Here is an 18,443-nt window from a genome sequence, read left to right as displayed (position 1 = left end):
AGTTTATCAAATGGTGTAAAATACTGCTAAATGAAGGTTGCTTGAGCCCAGCAGGTTGAGGCTGCAGTGAGCAGTGATTGTGCACTGCACTCCAGGCTAAGCAATGAAACAAGACGCTGTCTCAAAAGCAAACAAACAAAGAGTAAGAGCTAAACTGAAGCTCCAGCATTATATTTAACAAAAGATGTATAAGAAGTTTATGAAAAAAAATTGTTAAAGTTTATCAAATGGTATAAAATACTGCTAAATGAGAGATACTATGTATAAATAGAAAGACAAAATATAATAAAGATATCAATTCTTCTCAATTTGATCTGAGTCAATATAATACAAATCAAAATCCCAGCAGACATGTTCCTGGATAATTATATGCTGAATCTGAAATTTAGATAAACGGTAAAAGTTTAAGAATACTCAAGATTATTCTGAAGAAGAAAACAGTGAGGGACTTAGCCTATGTATTTAGTCTGTTCTCACACAGCTAATAAAGACATACCCCAGACTGGGTAATTTATAAAGGAAAGAGGTGTAATTGACTCACAGTTCCACACAGCTGGTGACGCCTCACAATCATGGCGGAAGGCAAAGGAGGAGCAAAGTCACATTTTACATGGCAACAGGCAAGAGAACATGTGTAAGGGAATTCCCCTTTATAAAACCATCAGATCCTATCAGACTTATTATCATGGGAGCCACACAGGAAAGACCCGCCCCCATGATTCAATTACCTCCCACCACATCCCTTCCACAACACGTAGGAATTATAGGAGCTACTATTCAAGATGAGATTTGGGTGGGGACACAGCCAAAGCACACCAGCCTACTAGATATTGAGCTGGACAACTGGAGTTCACTAGGGGAAGGCAAACTATTTCATAAATGCCCTAGAAAAATTCCTTGAAAAAAATAATTTGAAATGCAGACTGAAATTATATACTCATATAACTTGCAAGTGGACAAAACACATAAATGCAAAAGACAAAGCTTAGAATCATGTAAAATGAAATATATTAAATTATGTGTATAACCTCAGGGTAGGCAAGGATTTCTTAAATAAAACATTCTACAATACTAATAATTAAAAGAAATGTTGACTTTGCAATAAAATTAAGAATTTATCTCATCGAAAATCACAATAAAGGCAATGGACAAGGCACACACTTGAAAAAGATGTTTGGGTCATATATAACTAAAATGAATTAGCATCAGGAATACATAACCTACAAATCAATATTTTAAATTACAAAATTTTCACTGAAGAGGAAACAGTAAAGGTAAACGAATATACAGCAAAATGTCTCCTTCATTAGTGACAAGCAGAGGTATCATTTACACCCATTTGACTGCCTATAATTAAGAAGTGTAACACTTTCACATGTCGGCCAGAATATGTATCAATGTGGGCTCATATACAACTAGTGAAGGTCTGAACTGATACGATTATTTTGGAAAACAATTGTCATATTTTATAAAGCTGACTCTGCGAATACACTACAATCTAGCAATTCTACTCTCCTGTATTGACCCTACAGATATTCTTGCACATAAGTACTATGAGACTTGTTCAAGAAAATTCAGCAGCACTATTCATAATAGCATCCATCTGGAATAATCCAAATAATTTACCCACAGAGACTAAATGAAGGAATTGAGATACATCCTCATAAAATGATATTTAACTGAATAAAATGAATTAAATCTAAGTGCAAACATACATATAAATCATACAAACACAATATTGATGGAGAAAACCAAGTAGCTGAAGACTACATACAGTGTGACATGAATCTGATAATGCCGAAAAGTAAGCAAACTAAAGAATAACTTGTTCAGCAAAGCATTTTTGTGGGGGGAAACTATTTTTAAAAAGAAAAAAATGATAACTTGAATATCTAGCATTTTGGCCACCTCTAGCAGAGAGGAAGGGTGATGGAATAAGAGACTATACAACTAAAGAGGATGATAATATTCTGGGTTTTATGTTGTGTAAACATGTTCAATTATTATTATCTATCATGATGTACATATGGATTTAAACATGTTCAATTATTATTATCATGATGTACATATGGATTTAAACATGTTCAACTTATTATGTATCATGATGTACATATGGATACATATAATCAATTAAACATATATTATTAAAATATAATAGTAATATAAAATCAAATTAGAAATATTTAGGGTTTGCAACTAAACCATAATATCTCATCTTTTACGAACATATCAGATGAACACAGTTACTAAGAAGAAGAACGCATACCAAAGAAAACCCCTCAATAGGGCATGAAAATTAAATAACAGATAAGTAAGGAAAATAATAAAATGAGCAGATCCGATTTAAACTCACCACCAGGGCTTTAGATCTGTTGCTTAGAAGTTTCTCAATATCCCTGGCTGCAATTTCTACCAGCTGGCGTGCATTATTTGGTTCCACGGTATACAAATCTTGATATTTCTCATAAATCTATGTGAAAGAAAAAAAAGACAATAAGAACAATAGTTACTTATTTGGCTTACAAGTTCCCATTAGAATGTATTTAAAACTATAAACAACTGATTAGAAACACCACCCTGTTCTTCCTTCATATTGATCTTTTTGGAGTTTCAGTGTGTCAGGAAAAAATATGTAAATATAAATTTGCTCTAAGACCACTAGCTTGCCAAAATAGAGGTTATGTTAACAGGTTGTACAACATCTTGTACCACAATTGTTTGTACACGCAATTTTGAAGCTTGATGCTGCACTCTCCAATCTCGAAACTGGGTATTATCTGTCATCAGCATCGTAAGAGAAAGGGTAGTTATCCTAGACAACAGAAGGCGAAGTGGAGCATGGGAGGTCAAACCTGGAGGAGTGTGGGAAACAAAGGCAGGAGGAAGGGTTGTGTGCTACAGAATGGAGAGAGAGAATACATATAAAGCCCTTGCCCATGTTCATCTAGATAACAAGAGGAGCTTTAGGGACAGTTCACATATAGAGGAGATGAAGGTCATTAAGGTTTTGGTTAGAACTGTAATGGTGTATTTATTTCTTATTATCAAAGTAAATGCTGCTGTTAGTTTTTAATCACTGAATTAAAGCACACTGAAATTAAGCTAGGTGCCAAAAGAAAAATTTGACTACCTTTCTGGCTCACCTTAGTGTCTATGGAAGGATTTCCCCAGAGTGGCATAAGCTGCACCTGTCTTACACAGCCTGTACACTCTCAGCAGGAGAGGAAGAATTAAAGAAAGGGCGGTTGGAGGGGAAGCAGTCACAGTGTTTGTGGCTGGAGGGCTGAGATGAGAAGGAAATCCCTCATGCATCTAACAGATGGGGTGCACATGCATGACTAAACTATCTTTGAAAGCCAGGACCTGGCAGGTTTTTACTGTCTTATGAGAAGTGAATCCAGGCACATACAGGAACCAGTTCAACCCTGCTTTTTTCTGGCACAACTCCAACATTCTGTTTTACTACCAACAGGTTCTACAGTATGATCCCAGCTGTGCACTGGTAACACTGGTGCACACTGGCTTCAGATGAACACAGATACATACTAACATTTATTGAGTACAGAGCGTATCAGTTTTACATGGACTTACAATTTTTTATTTGAAATTAATATTTTTTAAAGATTTAAATCCATTTTTACTCCTAAAAGTGACTCACTCACACTATGAGGTTTTTCCATACTCATGTGAACTTTGAACTTGTAGGTTTTCACTTAAAGTACTCAAGGCACGTTAATTTAGTGACAAAATCTCCATATTTGGATTCATCCAGGAGTCCTGCATTTTACTAGATTGCTTATGCTTTCTGTTAAGGGGCAGATTATTGAACTCTGGTTTTTTTTTTTTTTTTTTTTTAAGACCCATGTCATCCATGAAAAACTTCCTCCAATGCAAAGCTTTCTCTTTCATTTCAGACTAAGATAAGATTCAGGAATACTGATTAATTGATTTGGATAAACAAATAGATAAACTTCAACATCACTTTAATTGATCCAGGATACGTAGTTCTTTGCAGTAAAACCAATAGAGCTAATTGGTGTGAAAGGTAGTGTGCACTGTACCATTAATACCTTGTTCATTTCTCTATGCAGTCTAACCTCCTTCCTGTGGTATAGGGAATACAACACGCTTCATAGGTGAAGATTAGTTCAGATGTGCAAACTATACTTCAAGTAATGTCATTTATTAAGTCTCTTCAAACATGTGCCAGACATATTAATTATTTGGTGCTTTAAGGAATAAACAGATTGTAAGTCCACAGAAACAATTTATTTCAAGTATGTATCTTCTCAAATATATAAATTTATATCTCTCAAATTTCCTTTTAGGATAATTTTTAACTACCTAACAGAAACAAGATCTAACTCACAAATAAATGTGAAAAAAATTAAGTCAAGAAGCTTAAGTCTAGTACCCCTAGTGTAAATATCTGGCTGTATTATTTTATATATAAAGCCACAACTGAAATGTTTTCTTTGGTAATAAAAATAAATTAAAATTATATAACTATCCCCCAAAAAAACTAGTTCTTGCTTCTGGTTCCAAAGACTACAATCATCTTTGTTGTCATGAGAGCTATTGCAAAGCTCTCCTGATATATGTTTAGTAAATAATTTTCAGAATAGAAAGTTTCATATGGAGTTTTATGATCACACAATATATTTTCATAATATGTGTATATTTCCAACTCTTTCCATCACTAAGACATATTTCTACAATATTTCATGTATTAATATTTCAAACACATCTTGAGGTATCTTTTCCTCTTCTTCAGCTTACTGTTTTGTAAATAATTATCTGCTTTGCCATTTTATCCAATTTCTTTCTTGAAGGAAAAATAGCACAGTGGAAATAATATGAGTTTTTGGCACCAGACAGAGTTACATTTCAATCATGTCAACTCTTCACATGCTGTGCAATACTGGCCTTCGTTTTTTCTCTACTAGAAAGAATGTAGCATATAGAGAGAGTTCAAAACAGGATGCTTCTCCTCCTGATACACTCATATGCTTTAGTTTTCCTACAGTTCAAGTTCTCCTGCTGCCATCCTGACGTAAGTCTTAACAAAAAGAATACTTGTCACCTGTACATTCTTCCTTTCCTACAATCTTAACCAACTAGCTTTAATGTACTTCCATTGTAAGTACATTCAAAGACCAAGTTTCTCTGTGATGACAACATAGATTATGGTTTGTGAGACAGGCAGAAAAACCATAATCTATGTTCTAAATATCTTTGTTCTAATTAACATAATATGTTAATTATGCTAATTGGCTATGTTAACATAATCTATGTTCTAAGTCACTTTGCTCTAATTAGGTCCACAGTTCCAAGATAATCATCACAATTATACATTTTAAAATAACTTCAAATGTAATATCTAAAAAATGATATTACTCAATGATATAATTGCTTAACAAAATTCCTAAAGAAACCTCTTGGAAATCATAATACAGGTGCCCCAGAAATATTTCCTCAAAACTAAATATGCTTCCAAGCTTTTAGATGACCTAAATTTTTAAAAAAATTTTTATTTAAAAAAAAAAGATTTTTAGAGACAGGTCTCACTATATTGCCCAGGCTGGGGTGCAATGGCTATTCACAGCGGCAATCATCCTAGCCCTCCTGGCCTCAGGTGATCCTCCCATGTCAGCCTTCCAAGTAGTTGGAACTACAGGTGCATGCCACTGCACCCAGCTATATCATTATTAGCAATCAATTTAGGCAGCTACTCTATATCACTTTTAGGTGTTTCATATACATTATATTATTTATTCACTTTAAGAAATCTGTAATATACATTTAATTAACCATTGTATTAGTGAGAACAATGGGATTCAGGCTGTAGAATATCTGGAGGGAGTCTGAATCGCACTTCATCATAAAAGAGCAAACCAATGCCCAGAGCAGCCGAAGGTGAATGGTAAAATGTGGCATATTTAGGCAAAATGAATCTGCAATGCCACTCTATGCCCTGAATCTTGCTTGGCTTCAGCAGGATGTGGAAATTTAAGAAAGCCCTTTGAAATGAGCAAGAAAGGAACAAGGGTCAGTATGTCTGCTAGGAGATAGGCTCTGCCCACGATCAAATAAGTTCTAATGCAGAAGCTGAGAGATGGAAAGTGGGAAGCAGATGCCCGGCTGAAGGATAATGGTAAAGAATCACCTAGAGCTGAGGGACTCTAAGCAGGTTGAGAAGATTGGCCAAGTTCTAAGTAGCAGTCAAGTTCACTATCTATATCAAGAGAATAAAAGCGAGCAAATACACCAGATATCTTGTCACATAAGTTTCTCCCTACACCCAGGCACTGAGAAACAAAGTAAAGAAGATTAGAGAAATATCAAAAAAGAGTTAGAACTTACTAAATCCTTAGTTGACCACAAAAGGTTGTTTTGATCTGAAAGAGGCTAACCTTCAAGTGATGAAATTAATTTTTCCCACTCCTAGGGAAGAGAATGGCAGCTCATAAGCAAGTTAAGCTCCCTAAAGAGAAACAGTCAAATTTCTGCATATTAAATCTTAGGTATGTAAATTTTGACAACCCCATCTCCCAATACTTGCACGTGTACTTTTGTTCCATGGAAACTGGCTTGGACAAGCAATCAAGATTTCTGCCATATCCACAGACATCTTTCTGAGGGATGCTTTCCCTTTGACAGTCCCTGATGAAATAGGAGCTCCCTTACATATGGCTAGAAATATTCTAATGTATGGCCTTGTCCTTGACTTCTAACCAATTATATCAGGACTTTTATCAGACCTGCAAGCAGTTAACTTCTGAGGCAATGGCATGTAAAGAGCCAGATACAAACAAATACACTGAACCAATCAGATGCTCTCACCACAGGATGACAGTTGGATGAAATAGCATGGATCAAAGGTTTAGTAGAAGTGGAACTGAAAAGACTAGTGGGAGGAAAACAGTATTCAGATCTACTGAGCAATAGAAATGGTGGTTATGACAGACAGAAGAATGGCTTCCCAAACATCCATATCCTAATCCCCAGAACCTGTTAATATGTTGTTACATAGCAAAAGGGAATTAAATTTGCAGATAGAATTAAATTTACTAATCAGCTGGTCTTAAAAGAAGATTACCCTAGATAGTCAGAGTTAGCCAGTTGAATCACAAAGGTCCTTAAAAATGGAAGAGGAAGATGTGACTAAGGAAGAGTAAACCAGAGAAATGGCAGCACGAGAAGAAATCAGGCCAACACTGCTGGCTTTGAAGACCAAGGGAAGGAGAAATGAGCCACAGAAAGGACTTCTCATCTCCAGAATTGTAAGATAATGAATCTGCATTGTGTTAAACCAATAAGTTTTTAGTCATCTGTCACCATAGCAATAGAAGACTAACATAATGTGTTGCGGGAAGTCAGGGACCCCGAACGGAGGGACCGGCTGAAGCCACAGCAGAAGAACATAAATTGTAAAGATTTCAAGGACATTTATTAGTTCCCCAAATTAATACTTTTGTAATTTCTTATGCCTGTCTTTACTGCAATCTCTGAACATAAATTATGAAGATTTCATGGACACTTATCACTTCCCCAATCAATACCATTGTGATTTCCTATGCCTGTCTTTACTTTAATCTCTTAATCCCATCATCTTCGTAAGCTGAGGAAGATGTATATTGCCTCAGGACCCTGTGATGATTGCGTTAACTGCACAAATTGTTTGCAGAGCACCTGGGCACCTTGAAAAAAGAACAGGATAACAGCAATGTTCAGGGAACAAGGGAGATGACAGTTTGGATTCTGACTGCCGGTGAGCCGGACAGAACAGAGCCACATTTCTCTTCTTTCAAAGGCAAATAGGAGAAATATCGCTGAATTCTTTTCCTCAGCAAGGAACATCTCTGAGAAAGAGAATGCGCCCTGAGGGTAGGCCTATAAATGGCCCCTTGGGGGCAGCTGTCTTTTACAGTCAAAGCCGAAGGGATGAAATAAGCCCCAGTCTCCCATAGCGCTCCCAGGCTCATTAGGACGAGGAAATTCCCGCCTAATAAATTTTGGTCAGACAAGTTGTCTGCTCTCAAACCCTGTCTCCTGATAAGATGTTATCAATGACAATGCGTGCCCAAAACTTCATTAGCAATTTTAATTTCGCCCCATCCTGTGGTCCTGTGATCTTGCCCTGCCTCCACTTGCTTTGTGATATTTTATTACCTTGAGAAGTATGTGATCTCTGTGACCCACACCCTATTCATACACTCCCTCCCCTTTTGAAAATCGTTAATAAAAACTTGCTGGTTTTACAGTTTGGGGAGCATCACGGAACCTGCCGACATGTGATGTCTCCCCCGGACGTGTGATGTCTCCCCCGGACACACAGCATTAAAATCTCTCTTTTGTACTTTTTCCCTTTATTTCTTAATCCAGCCGAGTTGCTTAGGGAAATAGCAAAGAGCCCATGTTAACTATCAGGGGCAGGTTCTCTCGATAATAAAGAGTTAGCTATGAAGAGTTCCCAGCAGAATCAACAATGACAGCTTCTGAGGCTGCCTTGCCTCTGAACTGCCCTTCCTTGGAACAAATTATTTTCTAAATAACTTGAGTTCTTGCTGAAAGCCAGGCTCCTCCTGAGTTCGCTTAAATTAGCTAGCTTTTTTTTTTTTTTAAATAGGATCTCACTATGTTGTCCAGGCTGTTCTTGAACTCTTGAGCTCAAGCAATCTCCTTTCTCAGCCTCCCAAAGTGCTGGAATTACAGGCGTGAGCCACAGCACCCAGCCTATTTTTTTTTAAATGAGTAGGTCAACAATATACTTCCTCAGTGATTCACTGTTCCTAATAATGAAAAATTCTAACAGAACTGCATGTCTGAAGTTGTGATTAACAGTATTAATTATTAGTTTGCATTTTCATTTCATTTATCATTAGATTCTGATGAATATGAAAGATGAGCTCCATTGTGAGCAACATACAATTTCCATTAGGCATCAGGATATAATGAAATTAGTTCAAGGATACCCATTGTTACCTTCACAATTATGTGAGGTTCTAAGAAGAAAGATGACAGAAAGGCTAAAACTATCAAAATGAACATACATTGTATAAAACTGTACACAAACTGGATAAATAAATATCATCCTACCTCAAAATAATGAGAATTGGGATTAAAAGAAAGTGTTATATTATATTTCCCACCATCATTCTAATTCCACTGTCTGTTGGATAACAGGAGTAAATTCAGTATCTTCAATACTAATGAAGGCAAGAAAAGTGATTCATCATCACCTCTGCTGCTTCAGATACCCACAAAATCAATTTCACTTAATTTTAGTTGAATTTTGCAACGTGGGATGGTTTGTCTGTGGGTTATACTTTTTTTTTTCCTTTATTAAGTATTCCTTGGGCTTTTGAACTACTTGTTCCCTAGCAACTAATAATGTCTTCTTTCTAAAGGGTGTATTAACACAAAAGAATGATATAATGTTCTTTCTTGGTCACTTTCAAGGATCAAAGTTCCCTTAACTAAACAAATACTAATGTAATTTTTTATATATCATAAGTATCTTTTTTCTTTATTTGTCATAAGTCTCCTCATCATCTAAGCTGGTCATCACATAGAAATGTTGAGAAATGTGAAGATTCCTTCATCTAAGGTAAAGAGTAACTAGTGACTGGAGATCTGAATCGATGTTAGAATATGCTTTTTACAACAACAAAGACAATACCAACAAAACCTCCTTTTCTCCTATGAAAATTAGCTGAGTTTTAACAAAATGAATTTTGCCATAAAAATTATGTAATCATTTCTAATTAGTCCCTGATCTCTTCAACCTCTTCCTTCCCTTTGATTAAAATAATAAATGATGTCATCTCCTAAATAAAAGTCAGGCTTTTAAAATGTCTTACTCTTTAGCATATTGTCAATTGTGTTTAGGGCTGCTGTGTAAATAACTAATGCAAATACCAACTGCTAAAATATATTAATTCATCTTAGTGTGTGTGCATTTATGAAACCATAGGTAATCATTTCACAAGATGCATGATATTGTATTAATGTCATTTTTTAAAATCACATTTGATTCCCTGCATCTTCACTCGAAGTAAATTATGGCTTTTTTTTCCTTTCCCTATAACCTAGCTTTTTGAATTGGGACACTACCTTTGAAATTTTTTATGACTTGATATTTCTATTGTGCTACTTTTAAGCACATGTGAACATCAAACATATATAATTTATATAACTGTCATATTTATTGCGTATTTTCTATTCCCCTTCACCAGAAGGTAAATTTCAGGAAGACAAAGATTTTTGTCTGTTTTGTTCACTGGTACATAACCAGTGCATAGCACAGTGACTGGCACGATCAATAATGAGTGCATGAATTAGTGAACGGATACTGAGTCTGTGTCAGGCTTTGCTGGGAATGTAACTTCCCTGTATTTTTATAATTTATAAAACAACTTCTTCCCTGTATTTTGAAATCAACATTTATTTTAAGCCTAAAAAAAATGACTAAGATACTATGCAGTTACATAATAGACTACAAATACAACACTGATACAATAATTAAATTCCAACAATAGAATAAATACACAAAATAAGGCAGTGATGAGTGTGAGGAAGAATATGAGTGTTCCAATGAAGAGACATAGAAATGTATGCTGTCAGAACTCCCAGAAATTAAGATAAAAAAGGCTGCAACAGTCACATAAATGAAACTACAGCCATGTTTTGGAGGAAAAGTGATTCAGTAAGGGATGAAAGAGATCAGAATGTGTGTAATACAAGGAGTTATGGGAAAATAGAGTGAAAGGCAAACTGAGACATAATTATGAAGGATGATAAAAGGATATTGGTTTGTATCTTATTCTCTAGTCTACCCAACCTATTTTAGACTAGTAAACCACCTATCTCAGAACTTCTAGTGGCTATCACCGCAATCAGTGCATAGGAAGAATCTGAATTATAAATTTGTTCACTATAAACACAATCCAAATATATATATATACACACACAGGCAATTATATACACGCCACATACGTATACACACACATATAAATACATAATTTGCTCGTATCCTCAAATTTCTACTGCATACTTTTCCAATGATAACTATATCAAACTGGCATTCCAATACCCAACTCACGAGTCTCCCTAGCCACTCTATTCTTTCTATTTGCTGTGATACAGCTTCTTAGCTAGGACTATAACATTTCAAATGGAGCATCGTCTTTATAAGGAAATTTAGGAAGAACGAAGTCACAATTGGTGAGCTTTCTGCAGCACACAATGCTACTTGCCCTAGCTCCTATTAACAAGAACATGATGGTGACACTTCCAAGCAATATATTAAAGAAGGAAGAAAGAAAAGAACAAGTGACAATTGCAAATAGGCCACTTAATTTTCTCCATATTATACATAGGAATGGGTGATTATATTTAACCAGAAATGCAGGTTGTCCCTTGAACAGAAAAACTAAACTACAACAAAGATGAAAGAATTTTTCAGTTTTTAGGATAAAGGTGTTTGGCACAAAAAGTAAATTTTAAGTTCATGTTTAAGAATACCTAGATTCAAAACAAGGAAAACATTAACATACATAAATAACAGAAACTCTCTACCTGTTTTGTTGTTGTTGTTTTTTAATTCCAGAGGTAATTTATTAACCTAGCCTCTCTTTTTCCATATCTGAAGCTACATATAAATTGTAATTGGAGTATATACTTTGACCAGAAAATTCATATGCAATTAAAAGTGAAAAAGATCATACTAAATTCATAAAAACGAAATTTAAAAATAATTAACCATAGGCTGAGTGAGCTGCCTGTTTAATGTCTCTAACCCCAAACGACCTAAATTCATTTCACTGCCAGTAAAACAATTTTTCAAAGCAGCCTGGTTTTAATTTGCCCATAACTGTCATACCTTATTAACAAATGGCTTTTCTAAAGCAAAACTGATACCTACCAATGCTGATACACAATTTTACAAATATATATTCATTTAAAGAATTTCATACACTCAGATTCTTCAGTTCTTCTTGAGCAGTTTTTCAACCTTAGTACAATTGACATTTTACAGATAATTCTCTGTTGTGAAGGGATGTCTCATGCACTGTAGGATGTTTAAAAGCCTCATTGGCCTCTATACCAAGACTATGCAAGTAGCAACCACCCCATGCCCCCAGTTATGATAATCACAAGTATTTCCATACCATCCCATGCCCTCAGTTATGATAATCACAAGTATTTCCAAAGATTGCCAAATATATGCCAAGGCACAAAACAGCCGCTGGCTGAGAACCACTGCACTAAATACATATTTAAAGAAATAATAAATAATAACATATCCCTCAAATACTAGCATAACTTCAGGATGTTAATTAATGGCTGGAAGAGAATGGTAAGGTAAAAGAAAAAACGTTTTAATATCTTTTGAGAAAATATTGAAAGTCACCCTAAAATTAGAAATCCCCTGAGTTTATTCTGTGTCTTTGAAAATTAATGTAATTAACCACTGTTCAAACAAAAATAGCTTCTTACTTAAAAATCTCCAGTGCAGCAGGGAGGCAGGGGGAGGATGATGGTGAAAGGAATCCATACTCTCTGCACTCGTTGTAGTGCTATATTCTGCAGTCAAAATAGATTTCTTTCCACTTATGACAAAAAGAGCAAATCCAGAGTGTAAGATAATTTTAAATTGCCTACATCATTATGGTGCTGATTTAGTTATAGCACTTAATTGCTGAGGGAAGTAAGGCAACTCTGAATAAAAGCAAAACATATGGAATTAATAATAAATTGCTATATTTGTTTATTTAAAGTGAGAAAGCACATAACTTCCTTACAATTTTATATTGCCTTTTACCCTCAAAACAACTAGGTAAAGGGAATTCTAATATCTGATATTCTAATACAGCTTCTTTCAGCACTCCCGGACTTGAAGATTTCCAATACTTCTTGTTGCCTGTGCATCTTGCTGATTCCCTAGTCAGGATCACCAATGATTAATTGTGTTCTGTTTTTGAGTATCTCCCTTTGTAAATATATTAAACTCTCTGCCACCTAGAAAAAGAATATTCTATTTACATGAGATGACATGACCACAATGTCAAAGAATAAGCATTAGTTTGAATTACTAATGAAAAGAAATTATTCACTCAGAACGCTTATGTAAATACTATCTTAATTGAGAGTGCTGAATGCTCAATATTTATACATATTTCATATTTACATCTTCGAGTAGCATATTGAAATGTAAAGGTATTGGTTTTGAAACTTTCACTTAATAAATTATTAACAATGAATCAAAAGCCAGGAAGTTCTACGGCAATGCCACTGCAGAATAAGCCTACCTTCAAAATTAAGCTTCCAGGAAAAAGTTAATCAACATATTATTCTAAATATATTTGCAGATGCTATCCTAAAATTTGAGAAAGTCAGACAGTTTGCCTTTAAGAAGAAAGCTTCATAACAACAATGTGACATGCACCATTTCAAATGGCAATGGTAAACATTTCATTAACTTTAAAACATTGTTTTCAGGAATATTGACACTATTTAATTTTTTAAAATGTTATCTATTCATAAATATGTGATGATCAGCCTTGCCATTTGCCAGTGCAGTAGCTAAAGGAGTGTGTGTGTGTGTGTGTGTGTGTGTGTTTAGAAATAATAAAATATATTTCAAAATATTCTGTAATTCAGATTATTAAAAATACATATATATTTTTCTAAATTTGGGGATTGTTTTCCTATTTTTCTGTCTATAATGTTTTAAATGTGTAAATACAGCTTCTATCTCTATTAATATAGCTTTAATACATTTTTATATATTCAGATAATAATACATATAAGTGAAGACTGCTCTTGTCCTCCACTATTGGTTCTGTCCCCTTCCATTGTGACAGAATTTTAGTGGGGCACACGGCTGCTCAGTAAAAGCCTCCACTTCTTTGACACATTTTGAGTTAGATGTGACTAAATTCTAACCACTGGAATGTGAGCAAAACGTCTTACTCTTAAAAGACTGGATATCTTCTCTCCAAATCTCTTTCCCTTTACATGACAACTGGGAAATAAAAGAAACTGGAAGAATAATTTTGTATCCAGGCATGGAAGCCACACGCTAAGGATGGCAGAGTCACCCTGCCAGCCCTCGACAGCTTACCTCTCAACTGCTATGTGACAGAAAAATACATGTTTAGCCTGTACCTTTGTCATACTGGCCCAGCCTGTACCCCAACGTCACCAAGTAATACGACAAATGAATGACATTTGTTGAGCTCTCAGTATATGTCAATAAATAATTTATATGGATTGTATCATTAATCCCAACAACTCCATGAGATTAAATATCTTGGCTAGATCCTAAAGCTGGCAATTGGCAGAACAAAGGTAAAACAGCCTTAGGGATTTTTCAGAGGGATATGCTGTAATACTCCATTTGAAATATTATGTGTTTTCTTCAGTTAGAAGACCATGAAGAAAAAAAATCAGTAAAAATTTACTTTCTGTATCATTCTTAGCAATTATATCAATGGATATACAAACAAACCATTCCTGTGGTATCAACAGAAATGGGAGGTTTTAAATTATGAATGTATATTATATGTTAAAATTTCCCTCCACTCTTTTCTTTTTGAAAAAAAAAATCAAATGGAAATATCATGAGTAGGTAATTGTTGCTGGCAGAGCTTTGGTTTCTTATAATTTATATCTTTTATGAAAAGAGCATTAGCATAATCAGATATACTGACCTTGTTTACATGGGGATCTGCTTATTTTTTCAAGGTACATGTAAGGACAAAAAATGCTATTAACATATGTTCTAAAGCATACAAGAAGGTGTTTCAAATTTCAGAGTTGCATCCTATTTAATAGTTGTGTAACCTAAAACAAAATTTTAACCTTCTCTCAATTATTTTACCCACCTTGTAGATGAGCATATACAACTGATGGACATATGTATTCTCCAAATGGTTCAGTAATGGAATAATCTAATAAAAGACATCTGAAAAGTCTAATGCATCAGGGACAATAGTCCTAAGCAACCCTATTCACTCTTGATCTTTAACAGAAGACAGGCAGGTAACCTGGGAAAAAATCTCACATTTGTAAAGTTAAAGCACTGAATGTATTCAATAATATTAGCAACTTTCTGTGGGCTACCATTTTAGGATACAATAGAGCAATTTTCACAAAATTGAAAAACTATATTACTATTTTTTTTATTTTTGAGACAGGGTCTCACTCTGAAGCCCAGGCTGGAGTGCAGTGGCACAATCACAAAAAAATATATTACTTTAGCTATGGTACCTGTGTTGGTTCTTGGCCTTCATGTAAAAAGCTAATTGTACCCTGTGAAGTCAGTAAAAAATGAATGTAATTTGTAATTTGAAGAACCTTCATTTCTACAATGTTAAATTTCAACCTGGAGCCCTGCTAAACTCCTGTGTTTATTCAACTTCTGGCCCTCACCATGTATCCTACACCCCCAATCTCAGCTCAAAGTTCACTCTAAACTCTGACATTCTTCCTCAAAAGGAATGAGGCAATATGGAATCATTTGTCTGTGTAAGATGACACTCTTTGTGTGCCCTAGTACTTAAATTCTTTTTCCAATAATGAATTCTGCTCTAACACTCCTCCCACCACCCCAGTTACCTAACATATTATTCATTAATTTGGAATTTTTCTGTCACCGTAATGAGGTATGTATCCCATAAACAGAAAATTGGAGAGATTTTCTTTTATCCTTTCCATTCTATTTTGTTATGTTAATTCAGACAGAGTCATTGATTCATTCATCAATAGCTATACTCTTCTTAGTAATCTATTCTTCATAAAGCATAATAGAAACCAGTTAGACTTCTTTTTGGTTAATGAGTCATTGCAAAAAAAGCAGATTCAGAAAGAAAAGTTTCACATATTAACACCAAAGGGAACAATGAGGCCAGCCAAGCAAGTTGTTTTTTGAGGCTGGGGAAGCACTCACAGAGTAAGGGAGATGCTCCCAAGAGCAGCTCATTTTTAATCTCCACCTGTTGATAAAGACAGTCATGTAACTTCTCACCAGAACCTGTAATTTCTTTCTTTTCTCATTCTGATTAAATAAAATCTTTGCTCTCAATTTAAATAGTGTCCAAATGAAAATTAACAAAGAAGATTTGGTGGTGCTTCCATAAACTCCATGACTTTCATAGAGGCTCACTTACTACCTCCTACACACTTTCATATTCTAATATAGTTTCCCACAGTGAATCACTACAGATCCCAAGCATCGGCACACAATAACTTTCAAGTTTCTTTGCACCATCAGTAATCGAGATTTGTTTTTATCAACAGAGTGTCAGTTCTCTGAGGAGAGGAATACTGTTTCTTTGTTTATCCTTGGCAGCCTGCACAGTGTCTGGGACATATTACCTGCTCAACATAATACACTGACTAGAATTAAATCTGATCATTGTTATTTGCAGGGAACACCTTTCATTTCCAAACATATTCCCCTTATCTCACAGACACTTAGGTTTGTTCAATACACTCTAGAGTTGTTTTATAAAGAGATTCTGGTATAATTTTTTGAAGTATGTATGTATGTGGTTTCCTTAAGAATTTCTATTAATACATGAAGTAACCACACATTCCATTTTCTCATACATATTTGCATGATAAATAGTCATATATTATACATCAAGCTGCTTTTATACCACTTTATCTCATTGACTCATCACATTTTTGGAAAATAAAAGGCCTCATTTTATCACTAACAACACAAGATGAGAATACTTTCAAATGTATTATTTACATTGAAATGAAAGTAGTGAGGCCCTTAAAAAGTGACATTTAATTTTTAATAAATCTTACAGAACCTATGCATGTAAATGCTCTTACTCATGGAAAATAATCTAGTTAAGATGCCATACAAATATTTATATACTGCTGTCACTCAAACATCGTTTTAGAGTGACTTTCATAGCCAATTCATAAGTCACAAGAAAAATAATCTTTTATAGAGTCTCCTTATCTTGCACCAAAACCGTTATTACTGATCTCAATGACTAACTCTAATCTCTAGACATGCCTGTAAACACTTTTCAAATAAATTTTACCCTCAAAGAATGAAGATATGTTTTCACTGAGGATATTCAAAAGAGTCCATCACAGGAGTTCAAGTCATCACTGTATGAGGGATTATTAAATACATTCTGAAGAATGGAAACATTATAATAGTAAGTACATGACTTCCCTATTTAAATTTACGGAGAGCATACATGACACGCAGACTCATTTAAGTGAAACCTACGTATCAACTGCAAAGTGTGCTGAGAAAGTTTCCTTAGTTTTTAAGGATGGCACTTCTTGTTCACAGTAACTAGCAGTACCAAAGGTTTCTCTCAGAATTTCACCACCAGACCCACATGAGAAATCACATCCCATTTGTAATATAGAGATACAGTTTCCTAGAAGATAAAACTGCATTTGAAGTAATGAAAAGATTAAGAAATCTCTTCAGTGGATTTTACTCACATCAACAAGCTGATTGACTCCACTTGCTGTTTTTGCCAGTGTGACAAGGTCTTCTTGCATCTTATCCACCCATGATTTGATACTGCAGAAATCAGAAAAGATTATGTTCTATCAGATCTCTGGCAAGTAAAAGTCACACACTAATATTTTATATCCATGCTGCAGATAATTCATTAAAATGCCCGTAAATTATTCTCCCTCCTAGTACAAACTATGTCCACCCTTCCACTCCAGCTTTAAATTGCAAAAGCACTGAATCTTTAGTGTACAACCTTTCAGGATGCTGAAATGCCTCCAAATCAAAAGAGAAAAATGACATTGATGTCTTGTCCAATGAGAGTAAACGATTTGCTTATTTTGTATTAAAATTCCATTAACTAGCTATTAAACATTCTAAACTACAAACTTTATCTTTTAGCTTACAAGTCTTCTGAATGTAACAGTAAGATTATACTAAATGCAGACCATTTGTAAAATGCAAGAATAATTCCACCAGCCAGGTAGAATATTCATTCAACAATTTGATGCATTCCCTTCTAGTCTTTTAAAATTCCTTCACATAGTTGAAAGTATGTTATATAAAATTCATATATCTTTCAGCTGTATGTCATACGATATGTACTTTCCCATGGCATTACAAACATTTTGCAAACATTTTATTTTTAATGGCCACTTAATATTCCATTATCTCTATATTCCATAATATACTTGACCATCCTCCTTTTTAAAGGGAAATTTAAGATATCATCAGCTTTTAACCACTACATACTACACTAGCACGAATATCTTAGAGCATGAAGCTTAAGAATATTTTACTTCCAGCCTGGGCATGGTGGCTTACGCCTGTAATCCTAGCATTTTGGGAGGCTGAGGCGGGTGGATCACGAGGTCAGGAGATCGAGACCATCCTGGCTAACACGGTGAAACCCTGTCTCTACTAAAAATACAAAAAATTA

General features: G+C 34.8%; 1 protein-coding gene across 3 annotated transcripts in view; it reads right to left on the bottom strand.

The window, feature by feature from the left end:
* CACNA2D1 (calcium channel, voltage-dependent, alpha 2/delta subunit 1) overlaps positions 1–17,566 on the bottom strand; it is a 440,506-nt gene extending 422,940 nt beyond the window's left edge. For all 3 annotated transcript variants that reach the window (XM_011927691.1, XM_011927692.1, XM_011927693.1), the window contains exons 1-2: positions 17,488–17,566; positions 2,354–2,470 (exon numbers count right to left, since the gene is read on the bottom strand). In XM_011927691.1, coding sequence (XP_011783081.1) covers positions 2,354–2,470; positions 17,488–17,547 — 177 coding nt within the window. In that variant the 5' untranslated portion in view covers positions 17,548–17,566. The remainder of the gene's footprint in view (positions 1–2,353; positions 2,471–17,487) is intronic.
* Between the last annotated feature and the right edge of the window lie 877 nt (positions 17,567–18,443).

The sequence above is a fragment of the Colobus angolensis genome, unplaced genomic scaffold (assembly GCF_000951035.1).
Source record: "Colobus angolensis palliatus isolate OR3802 unplaced genomic scaffold, Cang.pa_1.0 Scaffold74, whole genome shotgun sequence".
NCBI classification, from domain to species: Eukaryota; Metazoa; Chordata; class Mammalia; order Primates; family Cercopithecidae; genus Colobus; species Colobus angolensis.
Note: the sequence above shows the minus strand (reverse complement) of the source record. Positions and strands in the feature narration are given on the sequence as shown.